This window comes from Magnolia sinica, chromosome 16 (assembly GCF_029962835.1).
Source record: "Magnolia sinica isolate HGM2019 chromosome 16, MsV1, whole genome shotgun sequence".
NCBI classification, from domain to species: Eukaryota; Viridiplantae; Streptophyta; class Magnoliopsida; order Magnoliales; family Magnoliaceae; genus Magnolia; species Magnolia sinica.
Window position 1 is genome coordinate 39,679,465 of NC_080588.1, and position 25,273 is coordinate 39,704,737.

General features: G+C 38.3%; 1 protein-coding gene across 18 annotated transcripts in view; it reads right to left on the reverse strand.

Annotated features, from left to right (window-relative positions):
• LOC131229799 (OVARIAN TUMOR DOMAIN-containing deubiquitinating enzyme 7) overlaps positions 1-25,273 on the reverse strand; it is a 106,422-nt gene that overhangs the window by 52,921 nt on the left and 28,228 nt on the right. For 6 of the 18 annotated variants that reach the window (XM_058225825.1, XM_058225824.1, XM_058225819.1 and 3 more), the window contains 2 exons: positions 17,140-17,264; positions 2,619-2,694 (listed from right to left, as the gene is read on the reverse strand). In XM_058225825.1, coding sequence (XP_058081808.1) covers positions 2,619-2,694; positions 17,140-17,264 — 201 coding nt within the window. Of the gene's footprint in view, positions 1-2,618; positions 2,702-17,139; positions 17,265-25,273 lie in introns of those variants that run through there. The other 12 variants (XM_058225829.1, XM_058225836.1, XM_058225833.1 and 9 more) reach the window with 6 other exon arrangements.

The following is a 25,273-nucleotide window of genomic DNA, read 5'->3' on the forward strand; positions in this document are numbered from 1 at the left end:
CATTTTCTAGCTAGTATAAGGGTCGTGGGCCTCATTGCAGTTAGATTCTAAGTTCTAAATGGGCCACACCTTGGGAGCAATGGTGGTTAAATGTCCATGTTGTAAACGGTTGTTAAATGTCCCCTTTTTACCTCCTTAGGGCCCGTTGTTAAGCCCATGACCATCTTACCTTATTGAGCTATCCCAAATCATTGGGCCCCCATAAGTGTTACCCATCTTACCCTAGTGGGCTAACCCAAACCATTGGGCCCCCATCCATGCTAGTGCTCTCCACCACCCTTGTAGGAATCACCATAACTTGTAGACTCACCTTATTTGTATCGGGCCCCATATGAAAGCCCAACTTACCATATGATAGAGTGGGTGAGGAAGCCCACTTAATATACTTAGGGTCATCATCTTGACTCCCACTGTTGTATGATTCACCCCATGAGGTCCATCCTTGATGTATCTAGGCCGCCACTATATATATATATATATATATATATATATATATATATATATATATATATATATATATATATATATATATATATATATATATGAGAGTACATCATTACCATAGATCATGCTTAGTATAACTTCATAATTTATGCCCATGCGCATCATATGTATGCTTGATATGAGAAACGATTGATCATAGCATGTGCCATTGGGCGGATTGTTTTTGGGACTCCCTGATAGACGGAGTTGCCCCATATGAGCGCACGGTACGCGCAGGATTGATGCATGACTGGACAGTGTGACTCATGCACCTTGCATTTGTGTGATATGATCACTGTACGCCCTAGCGACATCAGGGCCATATCCTCCACAGGCATGTTGTGGATGGTCGGATTAGACACCGAAAACATTGGTTACTAGCATCGGGGTGCCATAGATGTCCCAGGGTGAAAGTCCCCAAACCCTTATGGTACCAGGAGGATGCTCCAATGTTGAGACCGAGTGGATACATGAGTGCACAAGTGTCGAATACCAGGAGGCCACATCTCCCACTCTGCCGTGGTCGGTTGGAAGAGGGTGTGGCCTTACCTGCCCGAGTGAGGGGGCAATGATTAGGCTGAGTCTGACCCAACTTGAGGAATGGGTTCGCTATCAACGAGCTAGGCCGACATTGGCAGACAGATAGTGAGGTCTCTTCTACTTGCCCAGTTGTGCGCTTATATGGGGCAGCAAGCTGGCGTAGAGTGCGCTAGACCCCAGTGATTGTCCAGAGATGAACCATACTGATAAGTGGATTCAGATGAGGATTTGTATGCTTAAGTTGCATCTCGCACATGACATTCGACATGTAGGCCTTGCATCGCATAGCCTTGGTATGGCCGATAGCATTCATGCCTTGCATCGCATAGCCTTAGTACGGCAGATAGCATTCATGGATTAGCCAGCACCCTCTCATCCATTGACTTGTCAGCATTTTTCCATTCATGGACTTACCAGCACATTCCGCATTACTCTGATATTGCATACTTGGCACATACCTAGCACACAATTACACCACCCTCTAAGCTTTCTATAAGCTTTTGCATGATCGTTGCGTATAGATAACGCTAGGATGCTACAGCAGCACTGAGTCAGGAGCATGCCGCTGAGTTTCTGGAGCCTTTGATATCGCCATTGTATTTCCCTTATGCACTGTACTTAAGTTCTTGATATTAGTGGATATGTGGTGGTGTTCTTGTTGTTATGTGGGTTATACTTATGGTCATGCTTCTTATGAAACAAATTTATGTTGAAAATCCTCCTTGTAGGATCCCAGGATTGGAACCTGGTATATGGGTGCCAGGAGCTGAGAATGGGGTACTACGGAGGCTGTCGGTGCCAGATTCGGCGATCGGGAATTTTGTGAGCCCGGTTTCCGAGTCTGGGGCGTGACATAAGTTCCCTCGAATGCATTCATTTTGAATTCTATCCTTCATGATCTTGCTACTCATCCATCTCAACATCCTCATTTCAACTTCACTCATCCTATGAAGATGTTATTCTTTTAACTGCCTAACATTCTGTCCCATAAAGCCTCTGTTGTGGAAGTTTGATGCCAGCTACGAACCTGACGTAGCCCTCCTTTATCAGATGTTGCAAAATGAGACCGCAAAACTCCCATTGGTGGAATGAAATGGATAAATCATAAAGAGAGCTCATCAGGTACAGCCAGAAGCACACCAACTTGTTGTACAACCAGGTCTTTCCCACCACTATGCCAGCTTTTTATATTCATTACCATGCAAATGGTAGGACCCACCATGAAGATCATCTGTCACAAAAATCGGTGCAGTCTACTCAGAAGATGGGTCATACCTATCTGTTGAGTCAGACAAGTGGTTGTCCATTGATTCCGACAGTGTGGCCTACCTGATAATAAGACAAGCCTATTTTTTGGCAATGGGATCTTCATGGTGGGCCTTCCAGTAGATGAGCCACATTTGATAAACAAAAGATAAATCAATAACTAGTTAACTACAATAGCAAATAACATAGAAGATGAGAACATGTACATGATAAATAATATATAGAAACAAATGTGAGAAAGCAATGACGAACTCTAGAAAAATACAGGTGCAAAAGCAAACCACTAAAAATGGATGAGTAATTCTTGCTTGAGGTTAATAGTTCCATACCATAATATATTGTACCACCATATGTCGATACTTTCCATGTTCTTCTTCATTCCCTTCCAATTGATCAGCTAGAGCCCTGTAAGCTGACATGATCAACTTATTGCAAGAACCTCAACTGTGGGCATGAGACAAAATGCAACAACATAGATGCTATGAAAAGCTAAAGCAGATATTTATTGAACTTCCCAACAATGCTCTAAAAGGTGTTTGAGGTACGCACCTAGAACATGCCTCAATGTGAGGCATAGCCTCAACACCTTGGGGTGTACACCTTGAGGCTTACTACTTCCAAGGCATGCGCCTCAAACTGTGAGATGTACATGAGGCTAATGCCTCATGCACAAGGCTAGATTGAGGTGCTAGATATTCAATCTTTGACTCTTTTACCTGTGTTAAAGCTGATTAATATCTACCATATGATCATTACGGCCCACCTAATCCTCCGGTTCTATCCTTTAGTTCCTCTCTTTATGCATATTTTATGTTCTCAGGGGCTTATATTGAAAATTATATAAAATGAGGGGTATTTTCAGTATTTTAGTTTTATAACTATGACTAAAAGCAAGAGGGGGGGGACGTCCAACCCTAACCTTTCTTTTCCTATTTCCCATTCTCCTCTCCTCTTGCCTCTTTTCTCTTTTCGCATAGACTTACATGGTATCAAGTGGTAATCAATCAAGCTCTTTTTTCCTTCTACTTTCTTACCTCTTAAATATATTTCTCCTCCCTTTCATTTTCTCTTTTTCATTCCCTCTTGGGCCGAGTGTCCCTTAAGGAACGTAGGGTTTCTTTTTCTTTCTTTTCTTTTCTTTTTTTTTTTTCTTTTAATTTTTTTATTTGGGTGCATTAGCCTCTTATATGGTCTGTGTGTGAAGATTGTGGTGATGTGTAGGTGATTGCTACACATTCCGATGTCTGATAGTGGAACTGTTGGACTGATTACTGCTTCAAACGTCAAGCGTGTACTGTGTTAGAATGTACAACTAGAGTAATCATCCCTTTGGAAGCAGTATAAGCAATTATTCTCAAGTTCTCGTACCTGGCTCTGATGGAAATGAAGCGTGAAGAGTATAGACCTATTTATGTGAATCCATCTGACTTTTTAGGGGCACAAATTACCTCTACCAGGTTCAATGAAGCAAATCATCTCTAGTGGTCCAAATCCATAAATTTTTCTTGAGGGTCAAGGGAAAGCTAAAATATTTGATCATGAGAAACCAAAAGAAAGGGATGGTAAGAATAATGCATAGATTCAGGAAAATGCTCAAATTATGACATGGTTGTGGGACAGTATGTAAACATCTATGACTGAGAACGTGATATTTTTGGACACAACAAAATAAGTTTGGGATACTCTACGAGAGATGTATTCGTCAAAGAAAGCATCTCTCATACATATCAGTTGTTTAAATCACTAAGTGAATATTTCCCAAAACTAAGGAATGTGGGAAGAGTGGAATGTGTATCAGCCACTTAATAACATTCTAGAGAAGCAACAATAACAACGCGAAGAGTTTCATGTGGCCAGCTTCCTGTCTGGTTTGAAACTAGAATACAAGCCAGTAGGTGCACAAACCATGGGTGGTAAAGATCTTACATCATTAAATGAAATCTATGGCTGTCTTCAGTGAGTATCCCATGCAATGTTTGAGTTGTCATTATCGCTACAAGTTTCGCTAGCCAGAGATAAAGATACAATATCGTTATCGCCGATAATATTGCCGATAACCGGAAATGGGGGAGATACAATATCATTATCGCCAATAATATCGCTGATAACCAGAAATGGGGGAGAAACATGGAAAAATGATTAAATTTTTTAGTGAAACTTAAGGAAATGTCTAAATACAGATATTTGCATATTTAGTAATAAAAAAATTGCACATGGAGATAAGTTTTTATTTAATAGGAGCCTAAAACCATGTGTTGTTGTACGAAATCAATCCAATAGGAACACAACAATGGATTAAATCCCATTAAATCAATTAATAAGCAAACAAACATGCATAATGTATGCATACATTACACATCAATGCATAAATAAACATATAAGCACGACACAAATGCATGATGATCCAACCATCCAACCATCACATCCCATCCATCCAACCATCTATCCATTCATCCAACCAGCCCATCCATCTATCCAATCATCCAAACATCCATCCATCAATCCCATCCATCCATCCAACATCTAACCATCCCATCAATCATCCAAACATCCATCCATACATCCATCCAACCATCCCATCCCATCCATCTAACCATCCATCGAACCATCTCATTCATCCAATCATCAAAACTTCCATCCATCCATATCATCTATCCATATCCATCCAAACAACCATCCATCCATTACCATCCCAACTATCCAACCATCCATCCATCTAACCATCCAACCATCTAACCGTCCAACCATCCCATCCAATCATCCAAATAGGCATCCATCCCATCCAACCATCTCATCGATCAATCTATCATCTGTCCATCCAACTATCCAACCATTAGATCCGTTCATCCCATCCAACCATCTCATTGATCAATCTATCCATCTGTCCATCCAACTATCCAACCATTAGATCCGTCCATCCGATCCAACCATCTTATCGATCAATCTATCCATCTGTCCATCCAACTACGCAACCATTAGATCCGTCCATCTAACCATCCAAACATCCATCCATCCCGTCAATCCATCCCAATCATCCCATCCATCCATCCATCCCATCGATCCATCCATCCATCTAACCATCCCATCCATTCATCCATCCCATTTATCCATCCATCCATCCTATCCATCTAAACATCCATCCATCCATCCATCCATCCCATTTATCCATCCATCCATCTACATCCATCCCATTTATCCATCCATCCATCCAATCATACAACCATCTTTTCCATCCAACCATTCATCCAAACATCCATTCATCCCAACGATCCATCCAACCATCCAACATATTTTTATTTTATTTTAAAAAATATTTAAACAGATTTTTTTAGCAGTCCACCAATCAAGAGGTGCCATGTGTACAATTCCTTACTACCCGTGTATCAAGTATCATACACTGCCCGAGTAACATATAAGGCCTTTTAAAGACAACACCCCTTTTCATGCTCATTTATTAAAATGTCAGAAAACAGCCTTTTCTTGGCTCATTTATTAAAATGTCATAAAACAGCTTTTCTAGGCTCGTTTATTGAGAGGAGAAATAGCCTTTTTAGCTCATTTTTCAAATGTGAGAGAGAGAGAGAGAGAGAGAGAGAGAGAGAGAGAGAGAGAGAGTTGCAGTAGATAAAGAAAAAAAAGAAGAACAAGAAGAACAAGAAGAAGAGGAGCTCCCGATGAAATTCCCTCCCCTTTCTCATTTTTTCTATTATTTTTTTTTTTAATTTTAGGCTGTTTATTCAAACAACAGTTTGTTTTCGAGCTAGTGCGATAACTAGCGAGGAAATGTCGATTTCTCCACCAAATCGAACCTCTAATCCAACGTGCTTTCGTAAGAAGTGCTGAAAATTTCTGCTTAACTAAGATCCAAAAAAAAATAATAATAAATAGAAGATGTTTCGATTTTTTTTCATAATTTCGGAGGTATTTATGGTCCTTGCTGTCTTGCGGGTGTCGACATCCAGCGAAAATATCAGCCATTTTATCAACGACTCTCGACTTTTGTGGTAGATAAGCATCAATATCGGCGATAAAATGATGTTTTATTGATACTAGTGATAATATCATGATAATATCGACGACATTTGGAAGAGAAAAGATATAAGTGGTGTTCGTTGTCGCAACTCCTTCAACAACGATATTATCGGCGATAAAACGATATTATTGCCGACAATTAAAGCACTGATCCCATGTATAGTGGGACCGATGGCGGATGTAGTGTTGCATGTTGGATGAGGAGGTCATGGTGGACAAGTAATCAAGGTGGAAAAGGTGGTCGTAATGATTTTGGTGGATGTCACGGACCTCTGAAGTGTTGAGAAATGTGTGTTTATAATCCTGTGGAGTACCATATTTTAGTTTCATGATAATATGAGAGTGTTAGTCACTGGGGCTAACACAAGTGACTATTGTGCCCTAAAAAGTCTCTCTCTCTCTCTCTCTCTCTCTCTCTCTCTCTCTCTCTCTATATATATATATATATATATATATATATATATATATATATTCTCTATTCTTATTTTCTACTTGGTATCAGAGACAAACTTCAATGTTGGTTGATGGTGTTCTCAGCGGAGCCCATTGCCGACGTCATCACACTATACAAGTGACGTCAACAATATACAATTGAATGGTCTAGTAAAGAAGAAAAGTGTAAGATCTGGAAGAGGAGAATTTAGAAGAATTATGGTGACTTTTTCGGAATTGTTTGGTATGTGTCTGATGGGTTTTATTTGAAATAGAAAATTTTCGAAAAAAAATGGTCCAACTTGTTTTTTTTAGTGTTGTTCTTATGGGGTTTTTTTCCACATTAATTTGATATGGTTGGACATGTGCAATTTCTAGAATAAAAAACTGTGACATTTTGTTGAGATTTGAGAGAGTTCAAATGAATTTTTGTGAAGGTAAAGACTTTTTAGGGCACCATAATCACTTGTGTTGGCCCCAATGACTAACACATATTTTTGTCATGAAATTAAAATATGGTACTCCACATGATTACCAACATAGACAAACACACATTTCTCTACACATAACATAAGTGACTTGCACACTTATATTATTATATTATCTTGAAACTAAAATATGGTACTCCACAGAATTACAGACACACATACATGTACATTTCTCTACAGGAAGTGTACTCATTGTGGGCAACTAATCACATGGTGGAGAGGTAATGGGATATTCACAAGAAACCAGTTAGGGCTAATCAAGCCTCTTATTTTGAAGACAACAGTGGATCCCGTCCGACTAGTTTTAAAACTGCATCTTAGCCATCTACTTCCTTTGGAGATTCATGCTTACCAAAGAGCATACTGATAAAACCTAAATATTGGATATTTATCTCTTATATTGCATCATTTTCTTGTGCATTTAAGTGTTAAAAAGGTTTAATTGGATATGTTTTCGAGTTGCGGGAAGATTTTGAAGTCTAAGATGAATCTGTGTAAAGTGTGAAATTAAAGCCCAAAAGAATTATGATGGAAGAATTGAAGAATGTAACATATGAATATGTGAAGCTTAAGAAACGATGATCAAGCCCAAAAAATATTAGGATGGAAGAATTAAAGAATGGAACATTTGAATATGTGAAGCTCAAGAAATGATGATCAAAGCGTGTGGAGTGAAAGATTAAATGAAGAACTGATGTTTGTTGAACAATGCTTAAAAACAAGTAAAGAAGCCAAGAAAAAGAAGTCTTGAAAATTCATTGACAAGAAAATGAAATCCTAAAATTGCTTAGTCAGAAATACAAATCCCGTCGATCGATTGACAGAGCCATCGATCGATCGATGGACTAGGTTCGATCGATTGAAACTTCCCTGATTTATTCAGATTGCTTGTTGGACAATTTTTAGTATGTTCAATCGATCGAGGAACAAGGTTCGAGCGATCGACAGTTAAAGAAATTTTGAATTCTAATTGCTAGAAGTTATTGGAGACCATCAATCGATCGATTGATGGTTGCGATGACTGTGTATGTTCGCGATTTTTCAAGGGCAGTGCAAGAGTGCAGAAATCTAATCTATTTAAAGGGTTGTTTAGGACGTGTTTACGTATCTTCTAGAGTTTGGAGAGAGAGAGAGAGAGAGAGAGAGAGAGAGAGAGAGAGCTTGTGTGGAGCGCCGACAACGTTGTCCCACCTCAATTTCCTTCCGGGTTCTAGTAGATTCTTTGTTTTTCTTTTGTTCAAGAGTTAGCTATGTCTAGCTAATCTCTTAGCTAAGGCTAAGGGGTAAAGCTTTCTAGTTAGCTTCAATGTTCTAGTTTGTTAATTCATACATTGGATTTGAACGATGATTAGTTTTTTTTTTTTTTTCTAAAAAAAACAAAAACAGGGGGGGTGGGAGCCCCTTCAATTCAAAAAAGAGAGCTTTACAAGATTTCGGGAGGGCCCGGACAAAAAGCTGCGGGCCGCTCCTATCATATCACCTCAAGAAACAAAAAAACCTCAACTACAACCTACCAGCTGACCCTGAAACAAAACGAGGGCGAGCCACCTAACAAACGCCACCTCTGTAAATGAAAAGCACCTAGAGGAGACCAGCGGCCAGGGGATCTAGGGGCTAAGGGATAGTCCGAATCGAACCCAGGCCGACCTTGTTGAGAAAAACCAATCCCTTTGTTTCTCTGGGAAGGGAAGCCAAATGATCATGACAGATATTCACCTGAGTCTCGCTCCCCACTTTTGCCAAACTGTCTGCTGGACCATTCCCTTCCCGGAGAATGTGGTGGAAGGTGAAAGTGCCGGTTAACCTCAAGTTGTTGATCCTATCTAGCCAAGGCTTCCAGTTCCACCGGCATTTAGATTCTCCAACAAGAATGGCAATTACCAGCTTTGAATCCGATTCTACCATTATCCTGTTGATCCTTTTAATAAGACAACTCTAAACCGTCGTATATAGCACGCAATTCTGCACTATTGTTTGTTCCGAACCCGTAGCCTGCAAAGAAAGCGAAGATGAAGGAGCCATCTTCCTTCCTGCAAATTCCTCCTCCTCCTGAGAAACCAGGATTTCCCCTTGCGGACCCGTCGACATTTAATTTCACCCAACCCGGAGTGGGATGCCTCCATTTAACCTGAACAAAAGCAGATCTGTTATGCCTAGGCGCCGGGAAGGTTGGGATGACTCTATTTGTATATGATGATGAAACCTGTTCCTGGAAATTCTGGATTGACTGGGAGGCCCACCAATATATTCGAGAAATGGACTTTCGGGCATCCATCGCTTTCTCTCTGAAAGAAGCTTCATTTCTGGCTTTCCACAATTCCCAGAGAATCAGCAGAGGGAGAGACGATCTGATGTTCTGGGCAGCAGCACCTGGAGCGGACGCACTTCTCCACTGACATACTCTGGCGAGCACAGAGACTTGAGGAATCGAAGAGACGCCACAAAGCCCCTCAAAATGAGCCCAAATTTGAACCGCTTGCTGACCAGTTAGAAAGAGGTGATTGATTGATTCCACGTCTGGAGCCGAATCATTTTCTGAAAGGCAACAGCGACATTTAGATGACAGGGCAATTCCTTTGGCTTGAACTCTACTATCTACAGGGATGGCGTTATGCAGCAATTCCTTTCTCTACTATCTACGATGATTAGTTATTTGAATTTACTTTAAAGCTTTTAAGATTGTTTATTTCTAGATCCGTTGTGAACTCTGGGTACATCGGATGCTTTGAAGTGCAATTGCTTAGCTTGATTAGAGAAGGAATTGATATATAAAATTCATTAATCTATTGTAGACTTCGGGCACAATAAATGCTTTGAATTCCCTGCAATTGATATCTGAGTGCTTCATGAGAGAATTGTTGAATTAAAGTCATACCTTGTTGGATGTTTAAGATTGGTTTAATTGTTTGATTTTCCTTTTAGAACGAATTGGAATTCGGTTCTAATTGAGTTATAGAAGATGAATAAATAAATTAGGCATTGTGATTACTAGAAGTGGATCCTTGGATCCTTAGTGTTTCTTAATTATTGTTTTAAATCCTTACTTATTCATTGGATTTCCTAAATCTTAGACTTTAACTTTAGACTAGTTCTAGTCGTGTACTCACATCCCCTGTGGATGGACCTCGGTCTCACCAAGAATATAGTACTACACAGTCCTACACTTGGGATTGTTCAACATATACCAAGTTATTATTAAAGACTTAGCCTACTTCGAATGCCTCTTATTCCTCTAAAGCTACATTTGAAACTCAGGTATAATTTGTTTAGCTTCTTAGTCCATGGCTTTGTGGGTCATTGATTCCAGAGCATCTGATCATATGAAAGACGATGAAGAAGATTAGTGGGGGAAAAATGACCATGATGGCCTTTACTGTCTTGATTGTGAGCCAGTTTGAGAAAGAAAGCAGATAAGTATCACTCGTCACCAAGTAGCACTATCATTAGGGTCATCCATCTTTAAAGAGTCTTAAGAGCATCATTCCATCATTGTCCAGTGTGTCAGAGTTAGAATGTTGGGTGTGTGAATAAACACCATAGAATCTCTTTTTCCTCAATAGTAAAGTTCCATTTGCTTTAGTACATTGAGATATTCAGGGTCCTACTTAAGTCCCTCGCAAGTGGACACCATTCTTTTCAAATGAAGGTGAAGCTCTTGCAATGGAAATTCTCAGCCCTCTTTTATGGTACCCATACCTTCCCCTATAGAGGTCCATTCTATCAAGACACTTCTTCCATGGGTTAGTCTCTTCCTTAAACTATACTTACTCTCAAGGTTTACTCAAGATGGAAGGAGTAATGAAGTTGTCCATGACTCGTCATCCACCACGTCTTCTTTTGAGCCTTCAAATCTATATCTCATAATTCTTCTTATCTTCCTATTGTATAGAGGAAAGGTAGACATTCTTTTACCTAAATTCCTATTTTTAGATTTTTCACTTTTCACAGTCTCCCAAATTTCACAAATTGCATTCTCTTTCCTCCCATTATGTTTCCAAGTCATGTCAGGAAGCAATGTCTCATAAGGGGTGGAAGCAAGCTATGGAAGAAGAGATGGCTACTCTTCATCGTACAGATACCTAGGAGCGAACCTATATTCCAGCTGGCAAGAGTGTTGTTAGAAGCAAGTAGCCGTACACTGTTAGGTTCCAATACAACAAAATGGTTGAAATATTGAAAGCTCAATTAGTTCCTAAGGGATACCCTCAAACTCTCAGAGTTGATACACAAAGACATTCTCTCCAATTGGAAAGATTAACTCCATCAGTGTTATTTTCTCAATTACAATTAAACCATGGCTGGTCCTCATTCCAACTTGACGCTAAAAATGTCTTTTTCATAGAGATTTCACAGAAAGTTTATATGCAGCAACCAACTGGTTTTGTTACTCAGGGGTAGTCAAATAAAGTATTTAACTTCATAAGGCAATCAATGGGTTGAAGCAATCAGCAAGGGCATGTTCAATAAGTTCAGTAAGGTTGTGTTGGCCAATGATTTACAAAGGAGTCATGCTAATCATTTGGTCTTCATACGGCAAGGTGTGTCTGGGTTGATTACATTGTTGTGTATGCCGATGATACTGTGGTCACAGGTAGTGGCAATTGAGGAATTGAAGAACTCGAGCAGTAGCTTCAAAGTCATTTTTTGAAGAACAAAAAAAAAAAAAAAAAAAAAAAAACAGGGTTCATCTTCAGTATTTCCCAAGGATAGAGGTTACAAGATCAAAGGAATGGATTAATCTATCACAACAAAAATATACCATGGATTACTTATAGGCAGTGTTCGAAATATCGGTATCGCACCATGTATCGCACCCTTGGGATACAAATACGTATCAGTTATCGCACGGGATATATCGTTTGTATCGTGTAATTTATCGCAATTTTTGGGAAACATGGGGAAACATTGGGAAAATTATTGAATTTTTCAATGAAACTTGATGGATTATTAAAAAAGACCCTAATATACACTTTTAAATCATAAAATCTCAAAAAAGAAGTGCACATAATAGGTTTCCTTTGTATAGGGTCCTAAGCTATGTGTTGTCCGGTTGAACTAAGACCACTGTATTCAAATATGATGCATAACATTTATAAATGTATCAGGACATGTATGAAAACACAACCAATTGATAAGGTCATACAAATTTGGATGAAAAACAAACAAATATTACTTTGATGTAAGGTTTTCAATGATCATTAACCACTGTTTCATATAGTGTGGTCCACCTGACAATATTATCTTATTCATTTCTAGGACCATGGCCTAAAATAACTTGAAAAGGCATATGAATGGCGTGGATATACAATTCATACATTGAGGTGGCCCCTACAGTCAGCAGGCCCACTCATGTCGCTGGTTCCTCGGTTTCAGCCAAGTTGGGCTTTGCGGGTACCTAACAAGAGATGGACGAACCTATCAGGGGCTATATGGGGGCCACTATATTATATATGTTTTATCCACGCCATCCATACATTTTGATAGGTCATTTTAGGACATGATCCTAAAAAAGAGGCAGGTTTAAGGCTCAAGCGGACCACACCACATTAAATAGTGGTGATTGAGTTATTTGCAATCTAATCTATTCAAAACATTATAGGGCCCATCGTGATGTTTATTTGGCTATCCAACCTATTCATAATGTCACATAAACCTAAATGAAGGTAAAAAATAAATATCAACTTGATCCAAAACTTTCAATGGTAAGCGTTCAAATTCCACTGCTTCCTATGGTGTGGACCACTTGAGACTTAAAAAGTTCTCATTTTTTGAACTGATGCCCTAAAATGATCTTCTAGCAGACCCCACAGCCCGCACGGGAGGTTCATCTGAGTTAAAGACACCAGCAGGGGAAGCAGATTGGCGGGTGTACCACACACCATTGATCTGACTGGTGTGTTAACGTCACCAAGTTCTGTGGGTCCCATCATGAGATATGTGTTATATCCAAATCGTCCATCCATTTGGGGAGCTTGTCATAAGGCTTGAGCCGAAACATAAGATAGATCGAAAGATCAAGTGGACCATGCTATCAAAAGCAGTGGAGGATTGAACGACTACCATTGATACCCTTTTAGGGGTCACAGAAGGTTTGGATCAATATGATATTTGTTTTTCCTCTACATCAAGGTCTGTGTGACCTTATTAACAGATTGGATGGAAAATAAACGTTATGGTGGGCCCTACTAATGTTTTAACGGTGAGAATCATTTTCCCACTTCTATTTGTGGTGTGGTCCACTTGAGCTTTGGGTATGACTCATTTTTGGGCTCATGCTCTAAAATGATCTTAGAAAATGGATGAACCGTGTGGATATAATAAATACATCATTTTGGGGGCCATGTCACTTTGACTTCCTTTGGACCGTTCGTACAACTCGGAGGTGACGAGCGTCAGCGCTAGTCTTTGCGCGACACGTACCCACACCAGTTGAGTAGCCAGATTGGTTGTTGAAGTGATGTCACCAAGTTATGTGGGTCCCACCATAATGTATGTGTTATATCCACACAGTCCATCATTTTGGAGAGATCATTTTAGGGCATGAGCCAAAGAATGAATCAGATCCAAAGCTCGAGTGGACCCACCACAAAAAACAATGAGGATTGAATGCCCACCATTAAAAACTTCTTAGGGCCGTAGAAGTTTCCGGTCAAGCTGATATTTATGTTATCCCTTTGTTAATGTCCATGTTAACTTATTAACAGGTAGGATCACCACAAAATCTCATGATGGGCCCTAGGAAGGTTTCAATTGTAGGCATCACCATCTCCTCGGTTTTTCGTGGTGGGGTCCACTTGAGCTTTGGATCTACCTCATTCTTCGTCTCGTTCCCTAAAATGATCTCTCCAAAATGACGGATGGTGGGGAACAACAATACATCATGGTGGGGAATAACACATACATCATGGTGGGGCCCACACAACTTGCTGAGATCACTTTAGTTGTGAATCTTTCCACTCAACCTATTAGCAGTTAATCTGCTCCCATTTTTTAAACAGAAAAGGGTTCCGAAAGCACCGGAACCGTAAAATCTCTCCAAAACTCCCAAATTCCCTCAATAAAATCCAAATCTATAGGGTTTTTTGGCAGATTTCTCGCTGAAATCTCGTGCGCAATTTGAATCTTACTTCTGTTCGAAGAAAAAAGTGTAAGGAAAACGAGATTGTTGAATTCAAAGCTTTTCTTTGTTTTTTCTTTTTCTTCTTCTTCTTCTTCTTCTTCTTCTTTTTGTAATTATGCAAGCCAAAAAATGGTGCGATATATCGGCCGATACATGGAAATCTTTTCTTTCTTTTTTTTTGGGTAATTTCTGAGGGGTTTCGACGGATTTTGTGTCGCTGGCCAACGATAATGATAATATCGGCCGATAGTATCGATATTGCAAACACTGCTTATAGGAACAAGTCTTCTCGGTCCTAAGCTTAGTGATACACCAACAAACCCTGACCATAAACTAGAGAGTAAGAAGCAGTTGAAGACCTAGGAAGGTATAGAATATTGGTTGAAAAACTTATTTACTTGACTATTACCAGACCAGACATATTGTATGTTGTTAGTGTGGTTGGTTAGTTTATGAGTTCTAAAACTCCACATTTTGATGCGATGGCCAGATTTTGCGGTATCTTAAGGGAACTCCAAGTCAAGGAATTTTATATAAGTGATAGAATCACCTCTAGGTTACCAAATATTCTAATTAATGCCAATGAGCAGGTTCTCCATCTAATAGACAGTCCGCAATTGGATTTTGTACATTTGTGGGAGAAAATTTGGTCACGTAGAAGACCTATTGTGGGCTTGGCATGGGGGACAAGTTGGGAAAGCCAGAAAAGCTAAGTGGAGGTTGATCATTGTGGTTGTCTTTTGGGTTATTTGGGGAGCCAGGAATGGTCGGTGCTTTCGGAACAAAAGTGTGGTGGTGGATGAGATTACCAAGAATATCAAAGGTGTTGTTTCGAGTTGGGCGGTCAATGTAAAGGCTAACTTTGCCGCAAATCTTTTTGCTTCTTCTTAAGTGTTGTGTTGGGGTTGTATTCGGTTCTCGCTTGTTGCATGTTTCTTGTTATCTCTCAAAAAAAAAAAAAAAAAAATCGGTCATGTGGAAGAGTAAGACGCAAAGTGTAGTATCATGATCTATTGCAAAAACATAATATAGGGCCATGGCCCATACCACGTGTGACCTTGTATGGGTAAAGAAGTTACTATAAGATGTGGATTTTGCCGTAACCAGTGTTTTAAATATCGATGATATCGGCCGATATATCCCACGATATTTCTTGTATCCCACCTGTGCGATACGAAACACACAAGTAGTGGGATATATCCCACATGTTCGATCCGGTGAGCATTTTTTTTTTTTTTCAATCCTTTTTTTTTTCTTTTGTAAATTATGTTAAACCAGTGTCAAATTGTTACAAATCCATATTTTTTCATTTTTTGCATGAAAAATCATGGATTGAGAGGTTCGATTTTGAGATTTGGAGGAGAATGACTGAGTTGTGGAAATTTGAAAAAAAAAAAAAATTTTCCTAATTTCTCGCAAATCAGTTGTAATCTTTGTGTCCAAACATAAAATCAAACATGTATATAACCTGATTTAGTGATTCTTCTTTTGCTTTTGAATGTATTGCTTGTATTTCCACGCGTCTTCTTACATTTATAAATTATATGAATAAACTTTGAATATACTTGCATCAATTCAATTAGACAATGCATAGAATAAGACCCCATACAAAGAAAACCTATTATGTCCACTTGTTTGTTTTTTTTTTTCAATGTTTTGATTTGTAAGTGTGTGTTGATATCTTTTTTAACAATCACTGAAATTTCATTGAAAATTTCGACCAATTTCCAATGTTCCAAATAACAATGATTCAACTAATATATCCCATGCGATAACCGATACGTATCCCTATCCCAAGGGTGCGATACATAACGCGATACCGATATTTTGAACACTGGCCGTAACTTTGCCAGTGCAGCTTTTTTGTGATAATCAGGCAACAGTTAATAATGCAAACAATGCAATTTTTCATGAGAGAACTAAAGATACCACAATCAGTCTCTCTTTTCCAAGCTAGGCGTCACTGACATCTATTTGCAGCTTGAGGGGGAGTGTTAAAGCTAATTAATATGGGTCATACATTATATAGATCACCTAATCCTTCAGTTCTATCTTTCAGTTCCTCTCCTTATGCAAATACTCTTTAGAGCTTATATTATAAATTGTATACAATGAGAGGTATTTTTGGCATTTGGGTTTATATATATATATATATATATATATATGAAAGGTAGAGTTTGGGTTTTATGACTTGAGTGAATAAAAGCAAGAAGGGAGACATCCAACTCTAACAAACCTGTAATGTCATCATTTCCATCATGCTTTTAGGTTGTAAAAGGAAACTTATAATTTAAGATTAATACAGCCATTTTAATGACACTTAGAACCAAAGAGACAAGGTTCACATTCTTTTGTCCAACAACTTCATTCTACCATCCCACTGCACTCTAACCTGAAATGAACCAAGGAAGTGGTAATGAATGAGGGGAAGTCTTTTCATTTTTTGATAATTTCTTAGTGGTAATTAAGAAGGTTCATTTTCTCTTACGTAATATTGAAAGGGAAGTTTTTTTTTTTTGAAATATTAATGATTGTAAATAGTTTATTCAAACAAAATGATGCACAAATTTACCTTTCTAATTTATTTCATAATTCTTCTTATTTTTATATACACTTCTGATGTTCTTTAAATCTCAAATCAGCAAATAAATTTCACAAGGTTTACACCTCGAAGCTTATCATTGGCCTTCACCACAGGCCTTTTAAAACATTGCGACCAAGTTACATGCAGATCACATACTATGAGTAAAGAATACAAAAATGAGAAATGTCCCCAACCTAAAGAAACAATTGCCATCTGCAGTCACTTGAATAATTTTCAAGCCCAAAGAATCGAGCTGAGGATGAAACTGAGCAATGTTAGCCGGCTTCCCATGTTTCTTGACCTGTCTACCAAATGACATCTTTTATAAGAACAGGAAGCATGGGTCAACAAAGGCAATAGAACGAGATTAATACAAAAAAGTATATGGCTCAACAAGACAATGCTGTTCATCTTCATAAGATTCAGATAACCAAGCCAATGGTAGCAAGAAAAGCACAAGAAATATAAACTGTTTAGTTCAAATTCAAGGCCATAAAGATTCTAAAGGAATCTTTCTTATGAAGCAGGGAAAATATCTCATCATAGTCAACTCCTTTTCTCCAGATTTATATCTCTCTGCAAAGAACCTTGCCTTGTACTCTTCTACTTTCTGAATAGGATTTCAATTAGGTCTTACCATTCGTTGCAACCATCTTGGACTAAGGAGGTAAATCAACTAGGTCAAACAAATTTTTTCTATTGATTTGATCCCATCCACCAAAGCCTCATCAAGTTTTTTTCTTTTTTCTTTTCTTTTCTTCTTAAATTATTATTATTTTTTTTAAGATACCCCAATCAAGAATTTTAAAATCAGATCATTATCATTAACAGCCAGTGGTAAATCTTTAGATCTTTGTTATCAATAATAGGCTCTCCAACAAAAGTCTCCTCGAAATAGGTAAATATAATATGAAGAAATTGCTGATCTTTTCTCTCAAAGGTCTCTGATTCATAAGATCCCTTAGATTTGAGATCTCTTAGATTTCTTTATCATTACTACGAGGCACTCATCATGCTTACATCTGCATTTTGCTTACAAAGTGACAACATGCTTAATCTCAATACATCAATCATGTTCCAAGATTAGGTTCATATCTAGAAATCTTAAGCACCCAAGATTCAATCCCTTTGCTCTAACAGTGGGAGGAGACCATAATAGAATTAGGGGTGTCTCAGGTGTGACCTGGGTTTATATAGAAACCATATTAAGGAGACCCATAATCAAATTACTAAAATATCCCTGAAGGACCCACACTTAAAATGTCCAAAATTATCATTTGCACAATTCTAGAATACTACTATCCAACACTGGGTGACTAACCTCCTCACTGAAATGCATTTATCCATCAATCACAATACCTTAGCAAACTTATAAAACAAAACCTTCTCTGGTTTTAGTTGTAAATAAAAATCACTAAATTGATTTTTTAACATAACAAACCGAAGCAAAAATAAATAAATAAATAATAAATAATAAAATCAACAAAAAATACAATAAAAAAGTTTAGTAGTTGGCCATTTAGAATAATTATATTTAAGATTTTTTTGCTACTTCAAGAGAGAAGGCACAAGAAGTGCTACCTCAATCTCACTGAAATTCAATTTAGTGCAAGGAGCTATAGCATAATGAGCCGATGATATAAACAGAAAATTAGGTTAAAAATGGGCCCCATGGTTCTGCAATCTAGAAAATCAGTCTAGAGGCCCCATCATGGATGGACCATGTCTAGAAAATCTCCTAAAAAGGAAGGTCCAGCAGCAATCTTGATACATCTGGGCTACACATCAAAGATCAAGCCCATCCAAGGGTTGTGATCAAGGATCAAGACTGTCCAGCCGTCTAGACTGAAGATTTGAACCACTTTGAGTATCGAGATTGATCTTATGGAAGATCAACAATCCTAAAGTGGATCATGGACCACACTAGTAGGATTTACTCAGTTTTAGTGTTAGCTGAACAAGTTTCCCATAGTAATTCTATAACTTATTTTGTGTGCCATTTTTTTATGTATACTAGGATGCCCCCCAATGACATGAATTTGGTTTCATTTGAACGCCTATTGAGTTAGCAATCAAACGAGCCCAAGATCATGAAGTTTCGATACTATATGCATGAGTTACGGGCCTTACGGCCAATTTAAATAAAGCATATATGGTTGTGATGAGATTCAAGGTATTCGGGTCATTTTTCTATTTTACTGAAAGATATAGTTAGGATTAGAAGTAATGGATGGCTAGGATTATATTAGGGTTTCCTTTCCACTGAGAATAAATGTATAAGCATGTTTTAGACCATTTTTATGAAAAGTTATGATGATTATTTGAATAAAATTATTTTTCCTTAGGTTTAAAGCATGAATCGGTTCCCTTTTGGCATATGTTGCCTAAGATAGAAGAAAAGTGAGGGAATGTTGTGATTACTAGCATAGCCACTAGTAGACCGTTGGATATCTACAATTTGCTATTTTATTTTTTGTTGCACTTTTGAAGAAATTCTATGGTTTGATCTTCAATAAGAAGGCATGTATTTGAATTGAGATTAAAGGGATTTCTTTGAGTAAATTTTGGTATAAGAGCTAGTTTCATTCCTTCGTATTTGTTTTCTCTTCTTTTCATATTTTACTTCCCAATCCTTTTATTTTTCTTTTTGAGAGGTTTATTTCCCAAATTTTCCCTAATGCCAAATCCTAAATTTTTCCCAATCCCCAAAATTCCTCAATCACCTTACTCTAGATTTACAAACTTTTCCAATTTCCTTCACCCAAAACCCTATTTAGGACAATCCCAGTTTTCATTATTACCAAACCTAATTTTTCAATTTTCCCATTTTTTGAACCATTCCAAAGATTTTATTCAAAGAGCAAAAAGGAAACATAATGATCTCAAAACAACAAAGAAAACCCTAAAAATTAGCCCAAACTGCCCTAAGCAACATACTTTCCAAAACATTAAAGAAAGATCTTAAAAAAATCCCCCTGAGCTGCCCCATGATCTTGGGTGTACTCTAAAATAGAGTGATGAGGACTTCTAAGAACCATATCGGAGGAGGGCTAAGCCAATCTCCTTATGACTAGATGACCATTACATGGGGCCAACTTGGTCCAATTCACATTTCTAGCCACGTTGAAGACCTCATGTACATGTTCATGCATCTTTAAAGACCCCATATTGGGAAGATGCATGTGGGCTGCATATAAGAGCTTGATGGACACATCGGACCGTTGGATCGGGTGGACCCGATGATCGGACCGTTGGGGGTCCACGAAATAGTTTAGTTGTTTAAATTGTTTACATGCTTCGTTATTTTTTATATAACTTATATTTGTGTTGAGATTAAGGAGTTAGGAATAACTTTTAATTTATTACGCGTCTTTATGTTGAGAATCTTATTTGAGAGCACATTTTTGTAAAAGGTCTTTTCTAAGACTATAAAAGAGAAAAGGGGAGGGGTTGGAGCCCTAATGTCATTATTTTGAAAAAAAATAATTTGTGTTTTCTCTTCTTCATGTGATTTAAAGAATACTCCGTGTGATTTGGAAATTAGGTGTAGTGTGATTCCATTCCCTATTCAAAAAAGATTTAAGGCTTCCATCTATCATCTTCCTTCTCTCTTCCTTTCTATCTAAGAAGAGGTATTTCTCAAAAACTTCATCTCTTCTTCACTTCATATCCAAAACCATACAAATCATCTTTTTCTTTAACTTTTCATCATCCAACTTCAACTCCAACCGAAATAAACCATTGAGGACCCCAAAACCCTAGCTAAATGACCCACACGTGTGGTTGTACGGCCACATATGCGAGCCCCTAGGCTGACCATACAAACAACCCCTCAATCCATTGATTTCCCATTACTTCCCCAATCAAAACCCTTTGATTCCCCACCCCCAACTCTATCTACAAACCCTAACTCTACCCCCCTAACCCTAGATTCTCTAATTCCCTAATTTCCCCAATTTCTCATGAACCCTAATTTTTCAAATTTCATATTTTTCCCTTCCTAACCCTAATTATAGAACCTACAGGTCAGTCCTTTGAGTGTGGAACGTGCTTATGCTAAATTGGAAGTTCTATCCTTCCATCAAGCCCAGTTTTAATTGATTTATGTGATTTCTGAGCATGTGATTTAGGTTAAATTAGATTTTATTTTCTATTGTTTACTCTTAATTACGTGGTGGGTTAGCTTCTTTTGTTAATTGAATTACTTTATGGACTCTTTAATAATCTCCATGTTGCATGCTAGCACTAAATCATGTGTCTTACATTACAGAGCACTTGATTTTACCTAAAACCGAGTGGGCTGGGTTAACAGTGTTATGGAAACACCAGTTGTTACGTTCTACCACACTGCCCACAACACCGTTAGCACTACAATCTTCCATAGCATGGATATGCTCTTTCATCATAGCCTCTCCCTTGCCAAGCCTTTCTGAATTCTACCATCTTCTGCAGCATTACCCAATTTTCTTAAAACTCACAACAGGAACCAACAAATTTCTAGGATGAAAGAGCAATGCAAAAGGAAGTGGTTGACAGGTTCAACTTCCCTAAGGCACATGGGGCATCCATTGGGGATTATTATATTCCTTTTCCTCAAGTTGTCTATCATCGGGATCCTATTTTTCCCCACCAACTGTGCAAAGGCCCGAGGAGCTCCCTTATCAGTTGTATGAAGAAATTTTCTCATCCCAAAAGGGAGACAAACCTCTTAGGGAGTATTTTGCTAAACTCACTGGCATGTGGGAAGATTTCCCAATATATAATCCTAGTACTTCTGATGTTAATCTTATGAAGCAATTGGAGGACATGAAAGTAGTTCTATCTAGTTTGCCAAAGGAATATTAATCGACTTGGATCAGATTCCAAGTAGTGTATCATAATCCTCAGTCGTGAAGGTCTATGCTAGACTTCAGTGAGTCTCTCTTGCAAATGACTTGGATAGTGTCCATGTTAATACGTCTGATAAAGTTGTGTTGGCCTCTTCATTTGGTTTCACTAGTGTGCATGAAGGTCATGGAGATCGTACAAGTCGTGGTATGTATCATGGTGGCGGTGGTAGATTATTACGGGAGGAAGCAGTGTTCGTGGTGGTAGAGGAGACAGCATATGTACTCACTGTGGTTTGACAAATCATAATGTAGACTTTCATTGGGATCTTCATGGGAAGACTCCGAAAGTTATTCAAACTCTTGTGATGGATGATGTTTCTACTACTGGGAGACATACCTCGTTTACTCCATCAAATGTTGGAGGCAATCAGATTATCATCACACTATCATGGGAAGAATATACATGATTTCTCTCATCTAATGGCTATATATCCAATACCGTTCCTTCCAGCTCTACAACTACTTTGGTTTAAAGAGGTAAAGTGTGCCTGTTGTCATATCTTTCTTCTCCCCAGGTCATTGACTCTTAAGGCGTTAGATCTATTTTTGGCAATCGCAACTCTTTTTCTTCCCTTGATCATATCTCATCAAATATATTCGCTACTTTGGTAGATGGCACCTCGTCCACAGTTGTTGGATTGGGTACTGCTCAGCCAAACATGTATGTATCTGACAAAGACTTTGAATTGTTGTCTTGTTCTTTCCTTCCTACTGGGTTGAAGAGGAGTATAGTAGATCACTCATTATTCTGAAAGCATGTCACATTTGGCTTTATTATCCTTGTTGTGTATGTGGATGATATAATAATGACAGGTGATAACTTGGAAGGTATTGAGAAGTTGGAGTTGTATCTTCAATCTCAGTTTCAAATCAAAGATCATGGTCTTCTTTGATATTTTTTGGGCATCGAAGTGGCTAGATCCAAAGCTAGAATAAATTTATGTCAAATAAAATATGTTTATGACTTACTGGAAGAGAAGTAAACACCAATGGGTTCTCAACTCAAACTTGACCTTGAGGAAGGAGAGGTATTGACAGACCCTAGCATGTATAGAAGACTTATTAGTAAGCTCATCTATTTGACCATTAGAAGACCTGATATTGCATTCTCTGTTATTATGGTTAGTCAATTTATGCGAAAAAGTCCAAGAGCCCCACATTTAGCTACAATCATGAGAATTCTCAGGTACTTGAAGGGTACATATAGGAAAAATATCTTGTATAGGTTCGTGGCCATCTAAATAGTTATTCTGATACAGATTATGTAGGGTCAAGATACGACAGAAGGTAGACTACAGGTTATTCTATCTTCATTGGTGGCAACGTAATTACTTGGAGAAGTAAGAAGCAAAATGTGGTTGCCAGGTCAAGTGTTGAGACAAAATATAGATCAATAGCCCACACCACTTGCGAGTTTATTTGGCTTAAATCCCTCCTTGAAGAATTAGGGTTCATTGTCTAAGGTCCAACGCTTCTACATTGTGACAATCAAGTTGCCATCCACATTGCCAACAATCCAGTGTTCCATGAGAGAATGAAGCATATAGAGGTTGATTGTCACTTTATTCAAGATAAGGCCTTACAGAAGGAAATTTGCACTTGGTACATCTCTTCTTATGATCAGGTTGCAAATCTAGTCACCTAAGCGTTTGGAAGGTCGCAATTCTTAAAGTTTGTATCCAAGCTGGAAATGTATGATATCTATGCTTTAGCTTGAGGAGTGTTAAAAAGTATTGTGGGTTCACAAGTTTTGGGGCTTGGGCCCCTTTGGGCTTTGGTTTTTGTATTGGTTTTAGTTTAGGCCCGAGTTTGGGCCCATATGAATGTGTTTTAATTAGCCCTTATGCAAGGGCAGCATTTATGTAATTTCAATTGTAATAAGTCCAACCCTAATAAAATAAGGGGAAAACGTGTGTAGGCTGGTATGAGATTAGCCATCCCTTCTTCTCTGTTCTTTTCTTCCCTTTTTCTTTTATTTTATCCATCTTCTTCTTCTCTTCTCTCTAGTTTCTATTAAAACCAGCCTTCTTTCCCTATTACACAATGCCCAAAAATGTTTCCATCCCCTTTGGCCTAGGCTCCAAATTCGTCGACATGTCTTGGTACTGGATACAAACCGCCCCCTTTCTCTCTATTGAGTATCTGGTTCAAAATGAAAAGGAATAGAATAGCTTTTTTAGTTTCGGTTTGCCACATGTATTAGTGTATTCAGGATAAGTGTTTCCCGTTTCCACACTTTTATAGGTGGCATCACAATTATCCATATCTTTTAATCCAACCCATCCACATGCCTAGCATTCAGTCCATCCATGTATCCATTCGACATGACATCCAATTATTGATTATCTTCTGTCCACCATTTCTGCCACTATCATCTCCATTTACAGTGTTTCTGCGACAACACTCGAGCTTTACTTTGTCATTCATCATTTCTTTCTTATTAGGCCAATGTTATTAGTTGTGGAAGTAGTTCACTCATATGTTGTGTAGAATTGCACATGTTTTCACATGCCGTTGTGGGTGCAGTCCCCCTCTCAACCATTGTGGGTGTAGTTCAATCACCTATCGTGTAGTATTGGGTGCGTGTTTTTTAGAGGATTTTGCCGGTGAATTGTCATTTGGCAGCTCGATTGTTATCGAGTTTTGATGGCCTACTGCTGAAAAGAAGATTCAACAGATGACGAAAGCTCAATCTACCAACAAGTAGCACCTGCATATCTTCTATCTAAAGATGTTGTGTGTGAGGGGGAGTGGTGGCACATGTTGATCATCATCATCCTTTTCGTATACGTTCCAAGCTAGGCATGATTGATATCCATGCTCCAACTTGAGGGGAGCATTAACGTATAGGAAACGTATATATAGTTGTGTATGTGCAAATGTACATACTATAGATAGTTATGTTGATGGATTCATGTATATCTGTTAGGATTTATATAGATCTCTATCGATCTCCCTTCTCTTTTATATATTCCTGTCATTCTTGGTGAAATAAACATAAGATAGTTTCCACCATGTAGTCTTTGGATTAACACTGATAGTTTCCACCATGTAGTCTCTTTTGATTAACACCTTTTATCACCATATTCCACGTGCTTAGCCAGTATTCCAAAACAAAGCAAGAATCCCAGATAAAAGGATGGAAATTTCCCCACTTTGCACGTAGAGATTCACATGTACGTCAACACTTCCTCATTCTTCGTGTGGATTCCCATCATCTCAATTTTAACCAAGTTGATCTTTAGCCCTGACACCCCTTCAAAACATCTAAGGATTTGTCGTTGGTTGTCAATCTAGTTTCTATCCACTTCACAAAATAGGATGGTGTCATCTGTAAACTGGAGATGCAATATAACAATATTAGTATAATATATTGCAAAGACCCTTATAAGATTGAGTTAACAACCTTTAGCCAGCATCTTACTTCTCCACCATGGTA